The 17482-nt window shown below is 40.8% G+C and overlaps 1 protein-coding gene across 3 annotated transcripts in view; it reads right to left on the minus strand.

The window, feature by feature from the left end:
- LOC110331454 (ATP-binding cassette sub-family A member 6) overlaps positions 1-17482 on the minus strand; it is a 68317-nt gene that overhangs the window by 5223 nt on the left and 45612 nt on the right. For all 3 annotated transcript variants that reach the window (XM_029545733.1, XM_029545732.1, XM_029545734.1), the window contains 11 exons: positions 13954-14127; positions 13659-13772; positions 8843-8962; positions 7409-7486; positions 5844-5935; positions 5047-5167; positions 4296-4413; positions 2146-2237; positions 1563-1738; positions 968-1043; positions 789-883 (listed from right to left, as the gene is read on the minus strand). In XM_029545733.1, coding sequence (XP_029401593.1) covers positions 789-883; positions 968-1043; positions 1563-1738; positions 2146-2237; positions 4296-4413; positions 5047-5167; positions 5844-5935; positions 7409-7486; positions 8843-8962; positions 13659-13772; positions 13954-14127 — 1256 coding nt within the window. The remainder of the gene's footprint in view (positions 1-788; positions 884-967; positions 1044-1562; positions 1739-2145; positions 2238-4295; positions 4414-5046; positions 5168-5843; positions 5936-7408; positions 7487-8842; positions 8963-13658; positions 13773-13953; positions 14128-17482) is intronic.

A 17482-nucleotide genomic window follows, 5' to 3' on the forward strand; every position in this document is an offset into this window, starting at 1 on the left:
TAAACTCAAAGGGAGAAGTTTATTTTGCATTAATATTTCAGTGGTTCCAAGCCGTGCTGGATTAGACCCATTGCTTTGGGCCTGAGGCAAAGCAGAATACCACAGTGGGACAAGGCACAGGGGAAATGACACAGCTGTTTCTTCAGGTGCCATGAAGTAAAGAGGACACTAGAAAGCAGAGTCTTGGTGTCTTCTTCAAGGTCGACTTAACCCCCTTCACCAGTGTGATGGTTTGTATATGCTTGGCCCAGGGAGTGGCGCTATTTGGAGGTGTGGCCCTGTTGGAGTTGGTGTATCACTGTGGGCGTGGGCTTTAAGATTCTCATCCTAGCTTCCAAGCAAGTCAGTATTCTGTAGACCACCTTCAGATGAAGATGTAGAAGAATAAGAGCTCTGCCTGCACCATGCCTGCCTGGATGCTGCCATGATCCCACCTTGATAATACTGGACTGAATCTCTGAACCTGTAAGCCAACCCCAATTAAATGTTGTCCTTTATAAGACTTGCCTTGGTCATGGTGTGTGTTCACAGCAGTAAAACCCTAACTAAGACAGCCAGGCTCTGCCTTTTAAAGGCTCTAGCTCACACCCCTCAACAGCACTGCTGGCTGAGGACCCAGCCTTCAAGACACAGGCCTGTAAGGAACATTCAGCATCCATGCCACAGCAGCTAACTAATACAGTCTCTGCTGAATCAGGAACCAGTGGGCTCTCGGATCTGTTTGCAGATTTTACTGATGCCATTTTACATGTTGGTCACTGTGGGTCTGGGCCTAGAAGAATTCTCACCACATTTGTTGCTTCCCTGACACATCTAAGCCGGTGGATGGTTCATCCAGAATCAGGACAGGTGAATTCCCCAGGATGCTCAGCACAAAGCACAGCTGCAATGCAGAAAGAAAGAACATGTCCACCATTTGCTTCTGTACCACAGATGCTCTCAGAAGAGCACCGGGCACCACACGTACCTTTCTGGTCGCTCCCGCAACTAGGTTCTGTACTTGGACGTTCTGCTGGCCGTGTAGTTTAAAAGCATTCACTAATCTGAGAGAAATTAAGATGGGAATATCACACTAAGAGAGAACATCTGGAAAATGAAATCACCCATAATTGTAAAAACATCGCAGGGAAGGATGGTACTGTTTTCAAAATTCAAATCATGTTAAAGGTTATTTCTTTTCTTTGTTTTTTTTTTTTTTTTTTTTGCATCATGAGATTACTTTTTAAATAATCTAATTTTTATATTGTTAAGTAACTTAATTTTAAAAATGAGAAACTTAATTCGTGGTTACTCCATTTTCCTTTTCTTTCTTTCTTTTTTTTTTTCATTAGAAACCTGAAGGCAGTCGTGAGTATAGACTGACTCCTTCTTTGTCAACTACTGAAGTCAATGGTTTTTGAGCTCCCACACTCAGGCATGTAGGGAGTTGGGTGTGGTCTCTCATCTCTGTTCTACCATCAGTGCTTTGAATTCTGCTCCTGTTCCTCACACTCGTGATCCATTGTGATGAGTAGTGCCTACGGGCCTCTTAACAAAAGGGGTTCCAGGACCCTCCTCCAAACCTTGAAATGGCAATGGCAGCATCCTCCTTCCTCAGCCCCTTCACAGCAGCGTACAACTCCAGGTGTTCCTTCACTGTCAGGTTGGGCCACAGCACGTTCTCCTGAGGGCAGTACCCAAACTCGGCCCTGCTGTCGCCCTGGCGGCCCACAGCTGAACGTAGCCTTTTTAATTCCACCTAACAAGAGAAAGCAGCTTTACTGGAGATGTGGGAAGCCCTTTCCGCACACAATCTGGAAACGGCCGTATAGCTGGCGAGTGAATACCTAGACTATTCGAACAGCAAGAACGTATCACAGAAAGTAATTCATATTTACTGTGAAAACCATAACCTGCTGATATACAAGACAATTTCACCTGTGAATGGGGTGGGGGAGACGAAAACGTCAGGTGGTAGCTGAGACGCTGTAGTTGGGTAAAAGGGACTTAGCTCCCGGTAGCGTTCCACTTCCTGTCATAAACTTTTAAATACCATCAAAAACAATAAGGGGAAAAACAAAATGTACATCCAAAACTGCCATAAAAACACAGTCCTACGAATATGTAGCCTGTGTTTATTGTGATCGTATTTTGTGGAATTGCTACCTGTCCAGCTGTTGGCTTTATGACCCCAGCTATCATCCTGAGAGAGGAACTTTTACCAGCACCATCGGGTCCTAACAATCCCAAAATTTCACCTGAAAGAAAGAATAAGACTATCATCAGTGTTGGAAATTAAATGCAGATTTGCAGGGTTTTTTTTTTTTTCAGTGAACGCTTGAGAGAGGTCTGTACATCTCTCAAGTAGAATAATTCACGTTTATAATATGCACGGCATACACCCTGAAAATATTCTTTAATTCTCGTCGTGAAAATGTTATCAAAAGCCTATTAACTTGATGAATCAGTCTCCCTCCCCCCCCGAGATTTGCTGGCTCGGTTATTTTCCATAGATGTGAGAGTTGGTACCTAGTGTATTCAGGCAAGTGATGTACAAGCCTCAGAAGGCTGGAACACTACTCTCATTCCAAAAATAAACCATGTGTACCCAAACTACCACACCCTTTCATCTGAACTGATGTAAATTGCCGATTTTCAAATTCATAAACTAATGTCAGTATGAAATCTCTACAAAATAGTAACTGTTCCTTTGTTCTAACCAAACACATCACTCACACCATTATACATGGTTTGGTGTTCCCCATAGGGCTTGGGTAATAATTGATATGTTAGTGATAAGATATTCTTATGAATTCCTTAGAATGCAAAATCCACTAGTGCAGGAAGTTTCCTTATTTTTCCTATAACAGTTCTTTACACACACACACAGACACACACAGACACACACACACACTATATATATATATATATATATATATATATATATATATATATATTACATACATACATATATATTTGAAATTATGCTTTAGTATATATGATCATGCCTAAAAGCAATGGTTAATGGTTTGTTGTATGCAGACCTGTATTCCTGTCTACTCAAAACGCTGAGGCAGGAGGATCACAAGATCAAGACCTGCCTGAACTACAGAGTAGGTTTAAAAGGCCATCTTCGGCAACTTGGCGAGACTGTGCCTTAAAACAAGAAGAGAGAGCTAAGGATACTGCCCAGTGGCAGAGGACTTGCTTGACACGCATGAGGCTCTAGGTTCTAGTCTCAAAATATCATAAAAACAAGCAGAAGAGCCCAAGTGAGGATGCTTCAATCCCACACGGGAGGGAGAAGGAAACAATCATGGAAGGCAGAGGGAGGGAGGGATCTGGGTGGGATGGAGGGCAGGGAGAGGAAAAGGGGAATATGATCAGGTATGGGGTGGGGCAGGGGGGAGACAGGAAAGAAGCCCTGAGGGTCAGCAGAATGAATGGAAATATGCAACCTCCTTGGGGAGTAGGGGGTAGGGAAAAGACCCTCTAGAATGTACCAGGGACCTGGGAGGTGAGACACTCTCAGGACTCAAAGGGAGGGACCTTAGATGAAATGCCCAACAGTGAGAAGAGAGAACTTGTAGATTCTACCTCCAGCAGAAAGACAGTACATCAAGTAGAGGGATGGGGTTGCCAACCCACAGTCAAAAACTCTGACCCAGAATTGTTCCTGTCTAACAGAGCTTCAGGGACAAAAATGGAGAAGAGAATGAGGGAAAGGCTGTCCTGTGACCAACCCAAATTGGGATCCATCTCAAGGGGAGGCTCCAAGGCCTGACACTATTACTGACGCTATGGTGTACTTACAGACAGGAGCCTAGCAGGGCTGTCCTGTGAGAGGCCCAACAAGCAGTTGACTAAGACAGACAGAAACTTACACCCAACTGTTGGACTGAAGTTGGGGACTCTTATGGTTGAATTAGGAAAAGACTGGAAGAAGTTGAGGAGGAGGAGGGCAACCCCATTGGAAGACCAGCAGTCTCAACTAACCTGGACCCCTGAGATCTCTCAGACACTGAGTCACCAACCAGGCAGCATACATGAGCTGGTCCAAGGACCCAGATACATATACAGTAGAGGACTGTCTAGTCTGGCCTCAATGGGGGAAGATGCACCTAATCCTGGAGAGATTTGAAGCCCCAGGGAATGGGGAGACCTGGCGGGGAGTTGGGGATATCCTCTTGGAGACATGGGGAAGGGGGACAGGGATGAGGAACTATGGGAGGGAGGCAATGACCGAACTGTAAAAAAATAAATAAAGCGATAAAAACAATTTTAAACAGTAAGTTTAAAAAGTGATTGTCCCAAACCTTTATTAACACAAAAAGAGATGTTCCTCACTGCCACGTTCCTTGTCCTCCTTGAACAGCAACGTTTCTTCTGACCTGTGTACTCCTTGTGCAGACAGCTGGCGATTATGACCGGTTTCTAGGGGAGACGGAAATGTGGTTTTCCTCTCCATTTCAGAGATGTTACATTCCTTTGTTCTCATGATGTTTATCATAAACCAACCTGTATATGAACCGAGACTGACAGTGACCACTGTTACCAATGTAAGGCACATTCATTGACATACAGTGTTTCTGATTCCCAAACACATGAGGAAGTAACAGAACACCTAGGAAGCCAACTCACTGTCTAGGTGGAAGGCAAATGACTGCATCGGAGAGAACAGAGCATCTCAATCAGATAAAAGAAAAGTCTGTGCCTGGAAACAGAGCTCAGAATAGCACCGGCCATGCAAGCCTGAAGTGTGGCTGAGTCTCCTGATCCCTATTAAGCATTTTACACCAAATAGTCCGTTCTTCAACTCATAAGGTCTTATTTTGTTCTGAAATTACATTTCTGGTTGTTAGAATACATGTTTCTCAAAAGAAGAGTAAAATCATTATGTCTCATGTTCTTTTTAGTTTCCAGAACCTTCTGAGGTATCTGCATATTTGGGTATCTGCGAACTTCAAACTTTAATAGTTAAAAAAAAATCTACATTTCAGGCTTTTTTTTTTCCTTTTCTTTTCTGAGTGATTCTTGGACGCTTTCGCAGAGTCTATGCTTTCTAACCTCATCTAAGTTCGGAGTGCTCAGGGCATTGTGCGTTCTCAGTCTTTCTGCTTGAATGTTTTCGTCTTCATCTATAGGTTCCTCAGGATTTGGCTGAACTTTTAGACTTCGTGGAGATATCCTGTGGAAAACAATTGAATTACACACTGTCTTTGCTCACATTTTCAATGCTTATTTCCCATGTGATTTCAACACTTTGCGTTTTTTTTCCCCAGTAGACTGGTGGTGATTGCCACTCTCCCTGCTGCCTCAGGCTGGCATGAACCCGCATCCCACTGACCAGAATCTCTCTCATGATATGGTCCCTATCCTTAGAGCATCTTTGACGTGTAAGGCCAGTGCTTACCAGCATATCATCAGTTGTCACCACTCCCCTCCTAAAACTCAAGTCACTTCTACCATCACCGGTTGCTATGGCCCTACCTCCATCACATCAGATGTTTGTTTCAGCATCTTTTACAGCTCATACTTTCCAAAGTCCCTGTGTAAAGCTCCCTCAACTTGGTAGTCAAATCTCCTCCTCCCGTCCCTTTTGCTCAGGAGCGTACATCACCTCAGAAGGGAGAATGGCATACTTGCATAATCTTCACATTTTTTGAGAAATCAGAGTGTTTCTCTGCTAGTTAGTGGCAGGTCTTATCTCTTGACAGTAAACTAGAAAACCATTGACTACAATGTCAGTCCATCGTATTGCTTGCGTTGCAAGTAGACATCCTTATCAACCAACCGAAAGTGCAGCCACCACAGTAGAGATATTAAACTGTGACCTCATATAGGAAATTAACTGTCATCCTAACCTGAAGATGGGATCCTTCCGTACTACATTCTTCCCATACTTCACTTCCAGGCATCTCAGAACAAAAATGAACAGCAACGTATGAATGTAAGGCTAGGAGCAAAGAAGGGTTTATTTAGGCATGAGTCGATGCAAGTTGAGTTTTTAAGTAAAATTGTTGCTTGCGTATTTATGGGTAATTTGGTAGCAAATTTTTATAAGATAGGGGAAACACACACTACAACGATTTAACCTATTGCTTTCCTACTGTTCACAGCTCATTCTTTACAGCCCAGTGAACTCTGTTATGTCTTTAAAATGACCCATAGCACAACTGGTTCTCTCTGCTGTGTTATGAACATCCAGATGCAGGTCATCTTTCTTTCTCAGCTTGCAATGCATTCCCACACTGTTTCCCTCTGCTCCTCTTGTCTGCTCTTCTTATCCCAGAAAACTGCAGTTGTGCTTTCTGCAGCTAAGTTTGATCCCTGCACATTGGTTGAAGCCACCCAGTGGTTCCTGAAACCACTCAAAGTTGCATCAAAATCCCTGGAATTCTGTAGAATTCCATGTGGACCAATTCTGCTTATCTCAATCGTTACCACGTTACTGTATAACCTTGTATTGATTAAACTTATCTTTCTTAGATGATCCTGAAGCAAGATAGGACCACTCTTGCCACTACATACTAGAAGATCTTTTAAGTCTCTGCTCACTATCTGTGGTGGTTACAATGAGAATGGTTGTCCCAGTTCATATTTTCGAATGCTTTGTCCCCAGTTAGTGAAACTGTTTGGGAAGGATAAAGAGGTGTGGCCCTGCTGGAGAAGATGTGTCACTGAGGCTTTGAGGTTTCAAAAGCCCACACCATTCCCAGTTAGCTTTTTTTAAAAAAATCTTTCTTGTGCTTGTGGATCTGATATAGCTCTCAGCTATTATTCCAGTTCAGTATCTGCTCACATGCCACCATGCTTTCTGATGGTCATAGACTCAACCTCTGAAACTTTAAACCTCCATTAAATGTTTTCTTCTAGAATTTGCCTTGGTCATGGTGTTTTCTATAGCAATAAGGAGTAACTAAGACACTTTTCCCACCTAACACAGTATTTGCTGTTTATTTAGTTCACACATATACTTCTAGATTATAAGCCCCATGACGGCAGACTTCGTGTTTATTGTTGTGCCTAGAACATCACAGACAGATAGTATGGAAAGACAGTAGCTTCTGTCATCCTTAAATCTAAAGTAATAATCTTTCCCATTCACTCATGGTTAATTCTGTCTTTTACTCATATTTTGGACAATCCATACTGTATCTGATTTATACACTTTCTTGTTTAGAGACATGATGATGTAAAGAATAAACAACCCCAAATTAATACTATACTGAATACTTAACTTATTGTATAAATGCACACATACAAAAACATTTATCCTAAGAATAAAATTCATGTCTGGAAGCCCTCACTTTATCTAAAACTGAATTTAAAACACTTTCAAAGATACCAAGCTTCAGACAAGATCACATAGTTATAGCAAGGAATATCTATCTACGCATAAGGCATGTAGTGAGGCAGAAAGTCTTACTATTATGCATAACAGAAGATCAGCCGCAGATAAACCGTCTTTAAACTCTCCAAATTCTACGTAGTGCTGATAGGCTTTCTGAAAAGAAAAATAAGTAGCTAAACATATTTTCTTCACAATTCACATTTAAATAATGTGTTTTGCACATTGACTCTTTCCTTCATAGTTCTGTGTACACTAATGACACATGCCCTAGAGAAGAGAGGAGCCCGCTACTAAATACCTTTTCTCAATATGAAGATAACCTGTATCTCTTCCATTAAAAAAACCTCTGTCTTAAAATAAAAGCATTTATTAAAAGCAAAACAGAGACCAGTGCTTACATTTGTATAAAGCTCGGGAATGAAGTTATTTGTCCTAAGTTTCCCACATAAATTCATTCACAAGATCTGTCTTCTCTCACTGATGGCTGTTTTCTCAATCAAAACTCATAGGCCTTGACATTATTCTTTTATCCTCAATCAGTTATAGAGGAAGCCTGTCATTACTCCTGACTCCGCTGTAACAAGTCTAGATTATTTGTGTGTGATGTCTACTTCTGTCTTAGAAGAAAAATACTAAACAAAAGGAGCAGGTATGACTGCAGGTCATAACTTGCAGTCATTGCTTTGTCAACAGCAAAAAAAAAAAAAAAAAGTTGTAGACAAGTCTCTCCCCTCCCCCCTAGAACACAATGAATGAAACTTGGTGTGTTATGCTTAAAGCCATTTCATCGAGAGTTGTAAGGATTCCCCAAAACCGTGATCTCAACCCAGCTCCTGTTGACCTGCATGATACTCAGTTACTCTGACTCTCTGTGGTCTCTAGTCTCCCAAGGCCTTGGGTTTTCTCTGCAGGGCACGCTTATTTTTTTTTTAATCACCCGCTACTTCTTACTCCTCCTTTAGGGGTGTCATTTCTCCAGAATTCTCTGACTCCTAAGGGCGCACAGCTTTGCGTTGCAAGGTCTTCCCCAGCACGTGACCTGTTGCCATTTTAACCTTCAGGCTCACTTAAAGCTCACCATGACTTGCTTGAGGTTGATCTGTCTTTGTTTCTGCTCAGCTCTATGAAAGAAGACAGCTTTGCTCATCACTACCATGGAGAACGGTGTTTGATACAAACCTGTGAGTAACTGAACAGTGTTGCATATGAAGTTATCCTCTGTTGTTCAGGAGCATCCATTGAAGTAGAAAGTTCTTTTGAAATCTGGCTGTAGCTTCTAATAACATTCAATTATGTGTACCATTTTTGTAAAGGGTCTTAGGCATAGCTTTTTAACAGTTCTGCCGAGGCTTCTTTTTAAGCATCGCCACAATTGAACCTCAGAACATCTAATTATAAAGAGCAATACCTCTCTCCGAGCCCTCACCCACCTTCTATTTCCGTAGATCTAGGCACAGACAATAGCTTCTATATGCAATTTCTTGTGGAACAGTTGGTGACATTTCTTACCATATCCAAGACAACCAGGAGTCCATTCAATGTAAAGGAAGGGACTAACATCATGGCAGAAATAACCGGTGCTTCACTGACGGAACCAGCCCAAAATTCGTCAAGCATAATGACTGTGACCTACAGGGCAAGTCCAAGAATGACAAATGACACATCAAATGACAGCTTTCACAGTTTCCCATATAAAAATACAAATATGTAGCCTTAACAATTTCCCATTTCCGAGACAAAGAAATTGAATGCTTTTGTTAATAAAAATATACAGAGAGGCCACCTCCCCAATAGAAAGTTAACTTTATCAACACATGTTAATTATGCATATTGTGTGTTCTACATGACCTTTCTTTTTTTTATAGGGGATGTTGAGTCTCCTGATGCTAAATACACAGTATCCCACTGAGCAGCCCCTCTGGCCTGTGTGATATTTGGAAATACACATACAACATGTACCAATCAAATTAAGGTAATTAGTATTTCTATCACCTTATCATTTGTGTTTACAGTCTCTGAGTTGATCTTTTCTTGACTCCCTGTGCGTGCGTGTGTGTGTGTGTGTGTGTGTGTGTGTGTGTGGGGGGGGGGTACACATATTCATACGTATTCATGTTGATTCCATGTGGGTGGTTGGGAACTCAGCATCCAATCTTGGTTTATCAGCTGTCTCCTTTTCTAACTTGTAATAATCACTATCCTATGATTATAAGCACCTTCCTTAGCTTTCATGTCGGAGGAACATGTGCTGTCTGTGATTTTATATCAGGTTTCACCTAGTATAATGCCTTCAAGCTCTGCCCATTTTTCTGAAAAGGACAATAATGCAATCTATGGCTACATATTAATATATCCTTACTTTTTTTAATGTGACAATCTCTCTTCATAGCCATCTGCCAATTGTCACTTAAAAGTGAAGCCATTTGTTTGCTATTGCAAACAGTGAAACAGTAAAGACACTACGCAACTTTCTCTGTGGTATGCTGACTTAATCGCCTTAATATTCACAGCCAGAAGTGAGGAACCTCAAGACCTGTACTCTGTTCTGGATGTATTGATTGACTTACATCCCATCCAAAGCCATGCACGGGCTTTCCTTTCACTCTGTGTGCTTGCCAACGTGCCACTCCTGGTGTTCTCTTACATGAAATAAACGATATAACACTTGAAAATATATTTGCTATTTATTCTCATTTTGTTTCTGAGTATCTACTCAGATCACTTGTTCATTTTTTAACTGGACCATTTGTTCCTGTTGTTAAATTATTTTAGTCCCTTATACAGTCTGCCTATTAACTCCTTGTCGTTTAGTATATGACCGCCAAAATTACAAGAAACAAAAGTAAAATAAACAGATACATGGGATTCTGCAGCCTCAAAGCAAAATGGATCAGAGTAAAAAGATGACAAGGCAGATACAGTGTCTGGTGATAGAAACTTAGCTAGCTACTCAGAGCGTTAGTGAAATCATGATTGTTAAAAAAGAATCTACAACCATTACCTTATTAAGCCAGAATACTCCCTAACAATATTTTATAGACATTTGTCTTTATATACCCACAAACACGTGTAATCTTTACTCGTTATTCTAGGAAACGTCTCTTCGCAATAAATTGAAACTACTACAAAACAACACAACCAATCACAATGCGGAGTTGTGGAGACTCATTCCAATAGACACGTCTACACCAGGATGCACCTAAGGCTCAGGGAACACAGGAAGAGGGTCTAGAAAGATTGAAAAAGCCAGAGGATCAGAGACTTTGCTGGGAGATTGTTTGTCTGAGTTACATCACAAGCTATGCTCATTGTCAATAACATGACCACCCAAGCAAGAGCTGAACAAACATGACATCAACTAAAATGCCAAATAGTACAGGGCAAAACCTGTGAAGACTGGACCCTACCCATAGAACTATAAGCCACTAAGTAAAGCAGGGAGCCAGAGAGTTGGTGCTCCTCAGGGAAGAACACATGGATGGCTTTTCAATGCCACATGGCCAGCCCTGAAAAAATACATACAGGTAATATGATGTGGACTGAACAGGTTGTACTTAGAAATATATGCATGAATACAAATACACAAATACACGAATGCATACGGTAACAATTAATGAAAACAAGAGCCATGAACTTGAAGAAGAGAGGGGAGTAGTATGTGAGAGGGCCTCAAGGGAGGAAAGGGAAAGGTGAAATATAATTCAATTAGAATCTCAAAAAAAATAAGTAAAGAAGTGATACAGAACGCAGTTGGAGAATACATTCCTTGAGCTATTAATCAGACTCGGAAAATTCTTCTTAGATGAAAAGACTAGAGATTTAGGACAAAGCTAAAATGACCAAATACACTTTCCTGTCTCGGTCCAAGATAGTAATATATACACAGGTTGCATACATTGCTCTTCAAATCTTTATGCCTTCCCAGGATGATTGATCATTCACTAAAAACAATTTTGAATTGAACCAAATGCTTTATAGCTAAATATTAACTTAGAGCCTTAGAGCATAATAACTATCTTAGATGGCTATTCTGAAGAACTGTCCTCATTTTGCAACAACCTCTACAATCTCTCTACCAAAGCAAAGTATACTTGATCACATTTATTTTTCTCTTCTCTTATGTTCCAGGGCTGCCTTTTTTTTTGTTTTGTTTTGTTTTGTTTTGTTTTCCGAGACAGGGTTTCTCTGTATAGCCCTGGCTGTCCTGGAACTCACTCTGTAGACCAGTCTGGCCTCGAACTCCGAAATCTGCCTGTCTCTGCCTCCCAAGTGCTGGGATTAAAGGTGTGCGCCACCACTGCCCGGCCCAGGGCTCCTTTATATTTAAAATAATTTTCCTACTTCTGATCATCTGAACACCTTTAGTATATTTCAAATCATCACAGTAGAGCCTACAACCATATCAGAATTGCCCTGTTAAGCTTTTCTACTGAATTTTGGGTCACAAAGTATTGAGACATGCTTCTACTATTTCTAATGAATGCCTGCCTCTTCATCTGAGAGCTTGGTCTCTAACATAAGTTATGTGCATAAGACCATAGGTTGATTTTTTTTTCACTTAACATATAGCAAAAGTGCTAAGCCTGATGAGCATCTTCCCCAAATCTTAAGTGATTCCTCTGTAGAGACAACAAAAGTAGAGGAAAGAGTTACAGAAGAAAGTATTATTCCGGGATGGCAGTTCCTTGGACCTGAAGGTAAAGTAGCTGAAAGAGAACATTTGAGGACATTGACTCGATCATCTCTACCCTCTTCCATGCTGATAGTAACACACTTGTCAATAGCCATATTGACCTTATCCCTGAAGTGCTTAACCATCCGTTCTAAGAAATAATTCATTCAGAGTTGAAACCTGGGGAATCAGGGTGGTTGCTTGGCTCACCTCTGCTAGACATATGAAAGAATATTCACTGAAGTAAAGACTTCGTGAGTTACAGTAAGATTATCGCTAATGTTATCTGTTCTGCATAGACAGTATTGGGGGTATCTGGAAAATGTCAGCCATTCTGTCACCTAATCAAAATTGTCTTCAAGTGGCTGACTAACAGATTCCCATGGTATGGTACTCTCCAGTACTTTGTATAGTTTCTCTCCTTAGAATAGATTGTGAAGATGAAGGTAAGAATAATAAGTGCCACTGGTAAATGCAGCCAAATCCCACCCGAGTCACAAAATATTACTGCTAAATATTAATAAGAGACAGCAGCCAGTTGTGTCCACCCACTTTCTGTAAAAGTCAGTGGGTGGCATCAGGCAAGTATATTTTCTCACATATGGTCTTGGGTTTGGTGTCTCTCGTAGTTTCACGATTCCCATTCCAAAAATTTAGAGGTACAATATGGACGATAAGTTGGTCAATTATGTCTTAGGAATATCAGCTTAAAGGCAGCATGAATAGTGCTCCAGGTCTTCACTGCTTAGAGATAGATAGATAGATAGATAGATAGATAGATAGATAGATAGATAGATAGATAGATAGAGATAGATCAAGATAAATAGATATAGATATAGGTATGTATAGATATATATAATTCCCATTTTCATATCTATGTCTATGAAGTGATGCAGATATTAATAAGTTATTTGACATAAGAATTAAAATTGGTATTTGGAATTCTCACAGTTGAGGTTAGGATAAACTTTCCAGGTCAGACTTTCATGCCCAAACTGTGATTTGCAGGCCACATGCATCCCAGGACAGCTACAAGTGTAGCTCAACAAATTTGCAGATGACAAGAGCATACTACAATGCAAAAAGGTGGATTCCCCTGCTTCTCAGGACCACTTAGGACGCCATTTCTCGTTCTTATATTGAAGGGAGTCCCTTTGTTCTGAAGGCTCTGAAAACCCAACAGTACATTTTAAACTTTGAGTCCTTTTTAAAGTTCTCAGCTGAACTCCATTCAAAGTGCTATATTCTTCTGACACATAACTGGCTTACTAATACAAGTTACATTTCCAGGGGCTTTCTTCAGGGTAATTTTAATCTGAAATCTTTGAGAACAATAATCATTTGAAGTTCAGGCTTTACTGGACTTGTGGGACAATTGTATATGTATGAGATGACTTTGGAATAGAATTCAAATCTTAAAACTAAGTGAGGTTTCATGCGTTCTTTACATGCATAACTTTAAATGGTCCACTGGGAAGCTTAGTAAATTTTGTTGAAACCATCACCTGGAGTTGGCTGTTGCAGTATTGTGGTATTCTATTAGCTTTTAAAAAGTTGATGCACTGGATTTGAGTCTTTAAATTTAATCTACATTTTACATTTTCCCACTGTCCAATATAACAAATGACTGCGCTTAATAGTGTTCATACTTACAATAAAGAAGCAAATTGACCAGAGGCCGCTGTTTTTCCTCCTTTTGCCAAAAACAAATGATATCACGTATGTCAAGAAGACAAGAGAAGCTGCACAGCCAAGTGCAAGAACAATCTAGGGATAATTCAGACAACGTCAGTTAAAATGGAACATCTGGAGGAGATTTTATATTTACATATACTTAAAAAGATTGTATCGTGCTGGTAATCTGCAGGGTGTTAAGTTTATCCAACATTCTCCATTGCATTTTATTTTTAGTTACTGTGCAGAATTTGATGGGCACCATATTACTTACTACAGATAGCACAATTTTGCTTGTGATGTCAATGTTCAACAGGTTTGACGTGTATGATGTGACGTAGCATGTGAGAAGCATTGCGCTGAAGAGGCTAATGTCCACTACTGCCTGCCCACACCAGTAGGCCGAAGGGTAGAGGCCAGAAATCCACAGCTGGGAATCAGCATTCTTCTGATGAGAAAATAGAGAATGGACAATAGTTCAGTTAAATTGCAAGGTGTTTTTGGTTGGTTGGTTTTTGTTTTGTGGGGTTTTTTTGGGGGGGGGGGTGATAGTCTCTTATGTAGTGGAGGCTGGCCTGGCATTATGCATAAAGGATGACCTTTAACTTCTGATCTTGTTTCCATCGCCCAAATGCTAGGATTAAAGGCATGGGTCATTCTGCCTGGTTTATCAGGAATGGGGATCAAACCCTTGATTTTGTGCATGCTAGCTTGAACTACATTCCAGCCCCTCTGGCATGGTTCTTTCTGCTGAGGGTTGTGTTGCAGCATATTTGATCACATTGTAAGAACCCCAAGATTGTGAACTTGAAACACATTATTGTGGCATGACTCAGCCCTAGTACACACCTTTTTATCCAAGAGCTTTCTACTGATTTTAAACAGGTTGTGTGGTGTGGTTCAGCCCTAGCACACACCATTAGTTGTTCAATGAGCTTCCTGTAAACAGGATTAAATAAAGTCAGCCATAGGTAAAGTGGCAAAAGAGCAACCAACCTGGTGACAGGAAGTGAACATAGGAAAGCCTAGGAAAGAGAAAGGAGGGTCTTTGGGTTGAAGGATATTTAAGACAGTATGAAGCAGAAAAAAGATCTCTTTTCTTTTTTGGATATTGATGGAGTGGGAAGGTCAGCTGGGTGCTGTCTCTGCGTCTCTGAGCTAGGTAGCTTTCACCACAGAGCTTGGCTCCTGCATCTTCGTTTGGTAAATCGAACGTTTGGGGTTTTGTTTTAAAAGCAATAGGGTTGCTCTGAGTGTTCAGTTCTTTGTGCTTCTATATGAACTTTAGAATCACTTTTCTAACGTTGTGAAAAATACGATGACAACATCCTAGCGATCGAATTTAACAGAGTCGATGATAACCTTCGAATAATAGGGTTTTGTCAAACTTTATTCCTACCAGAAGTGTTACACTTTTTAAAGTATATTACATAATTTAGTATTCATATCAAGCCTATGGGATTGAATTTATTCTTAGCTCCACTTTCAAACATTGTCTTAAAAAGTACTTGAATTTTGAATCTTGGAAAATCATATCAAATTCATGCCAAATTGTGTCAAATGTCTGCATTTGCTCTAGTATCCATTTTCTATCTTTAAGGTAAGATAATACCCCAAATTCTGTTTGAGAAACTACCCTCTCCCATTCCAAGAGCTACTGGGACATAAATAGTTCCTCCATTTAATTACCTTAGATAACAACAGAAAAGGTTCTCCATGCCTTTTTATCTTTTTTCTTTCCTCTGTGTGTGTCAAACTAAAGTGTGATTGTTGGAGTTCTGTCATTTTAAATCATGAGGTGAGAGTTCACCTTCAGAGATGTCAAGAGTTGTTTTTGGACATTTTTTAGGCTGGGCTCTGGCTGCCCCAGTAAGCTAGGGATAGCAGTCCACCCTAATGTGCCAATCAAAGGGACAAGGAGTATCAAAAGGCAGAGAAGAGGAATTTGTTCAAAGCAGTCACATCACAAAAGACAAGAAACTGATAAAAAAAAAAAAAAAAAAGGTCTAGTCAGGGATATTGACATGAGGTTTAAGTTTCCAAAGAGGACAAGTGGTATGTATAACTAAGCAGGCACAGTGAAGGTGTGGGCCATTATGGACCCACCATAATCTCAGCTCTACCTCTTGAGCAAGGTGGTATGGTAAAGCTGTAAGAACTATGCGAAATCTCTGTCTGGGGAACAAGACGCTTTTCTGTCTGGAACCAAGCTTCAGCCTTGCCCTTCTCCTGAGATGATTTCTAGGAAAAGTGTAATTCTTTAGAGATTATTATTTCACTAGTCTGATCACCTAAAGGATGTTAGGGAACTCTACTATTAAGGTAGCAGTGACCCATGACTGGATGCCTTTCTGATCTCGGCACAAAATGGGAGACTCCCTTTCTTAGTGGGGCTTCCCTGTCTCTGCCTGTCTTTGTCTGGAGAGTGTCCCTGAACACAGGTGACTGGCCTTGTCTGAAAAGTGACCTTGTACAGAGTTTCTGCAAGGTTGTATAATCCAGCACGTAAGTCCACTCTGGCTTCCTGCCCACATGATAACTAGTTGCTGTATTATAACCAATCAGCCCTTTAACTGCTCGCTTGATGTCAAGACCAATTAGCCCTTTCCACCCATACCCATAAAAGGCGCTTATATACTCTATCCCTGAAACAATAAGGTTGACTTGTCTCTCTGCAGTGGTCTCCAGAGGTCATTCCACTCATACTCCCCACTGTCCAATCCTGCTCTCCACTTCTGCTCCCTTTGTCCCCTCAGGCTGGTGACCAACAGCCTTTGGGGAGACAGAGGGGTCACAGGAGGAAGATAAATGCTTGTATAATGTAGGCATAATGTTATTGTGTGCTGTGTAAAGACACCCTGATTATTCAAATGATGGTTTCTGTGCCCTGTGTCTGGTTGCATTCCTTATCCTGAGAGTCTCCTGTCTCAGTGTTGTGTAAACATTGCTCCCCAACTGTTCCCTGAGTGGTCCATAAAGAAGCTCCTCAGCCAATGACTGATCAGGGAAAAAATAGGGATGGACTTCCTCCCATCCAGGGGAAGGGGAAGAAGAGAAAGGAAATAGAGATTTGCCACCAGGAGAGTCCAGGCAAGACCACGAGAAGACACCTGGAGACCAGAGGGCTGGATCAGTATTAAAAGGCAAGTGTCACTAGGACATTGACTGGGAGGTAGCCAGATGGGCTTAGAGGATTAAAATAGAGTGCTATTGCTCAGTTGTTGTGTCCTTAAAGCTTGTTAAATAAATATAATAGTCCAGTCTCGATTATTTGGGAACCAGCTGGGTTAAGAGGAAGTCTGCAACGTCTATTTAAAAAAAAAAAAAAAAAAAAAAAAAAGGCTACTAACACTGTGAAAGCTACCAATCTCTTTTGCTGCCAATCCTGTGACCCTAGGCAGAGAGCAAGCTGTCACACCGCATTTATTTCATACACCTATTGCATGCACCAACATTCTTGCGTTAGGAACAGACCCCCTCTCCTGTTGGAATCACTGCTGCGTGTTTGTTAGCAGTGGACCTCATGCTCTCAGTCATCCCTGATCCCTGGGAAGGATTCCATGAGATATTCAGCTATGTTCCCAAGTACTTGCTATTGCGAAACAGAAAGTGGGGATAGTCAATGTATGAAAAGCCCATGGGATGTTAATCTGCTCTTCAATACATATAGCATTTAAAAGATGGGTATCAATATTCAACTTAAATCATAGATTTCTTATGGACTTCTTCATGTGTGCCAAGTGCTGGGTTAGTGGGTCTTGTCATAATGAAGATATAAATTCACTTCATTGGCTTATCTTTAA

The sequence above is a fragment of the Mus pahari genome, chromosome 14, assembly GCF_900095145.1.
Source record: "Mus pahari chromosome 14, PAHARI_EIJ_v1.1, whole genome shotgun sequence".
Classification (NCBI taxonomy): Eukaryota; Metazoa; Chordata; class Mammalia; order Rodentia; family Muridae; genus Mus; species Mus pahari.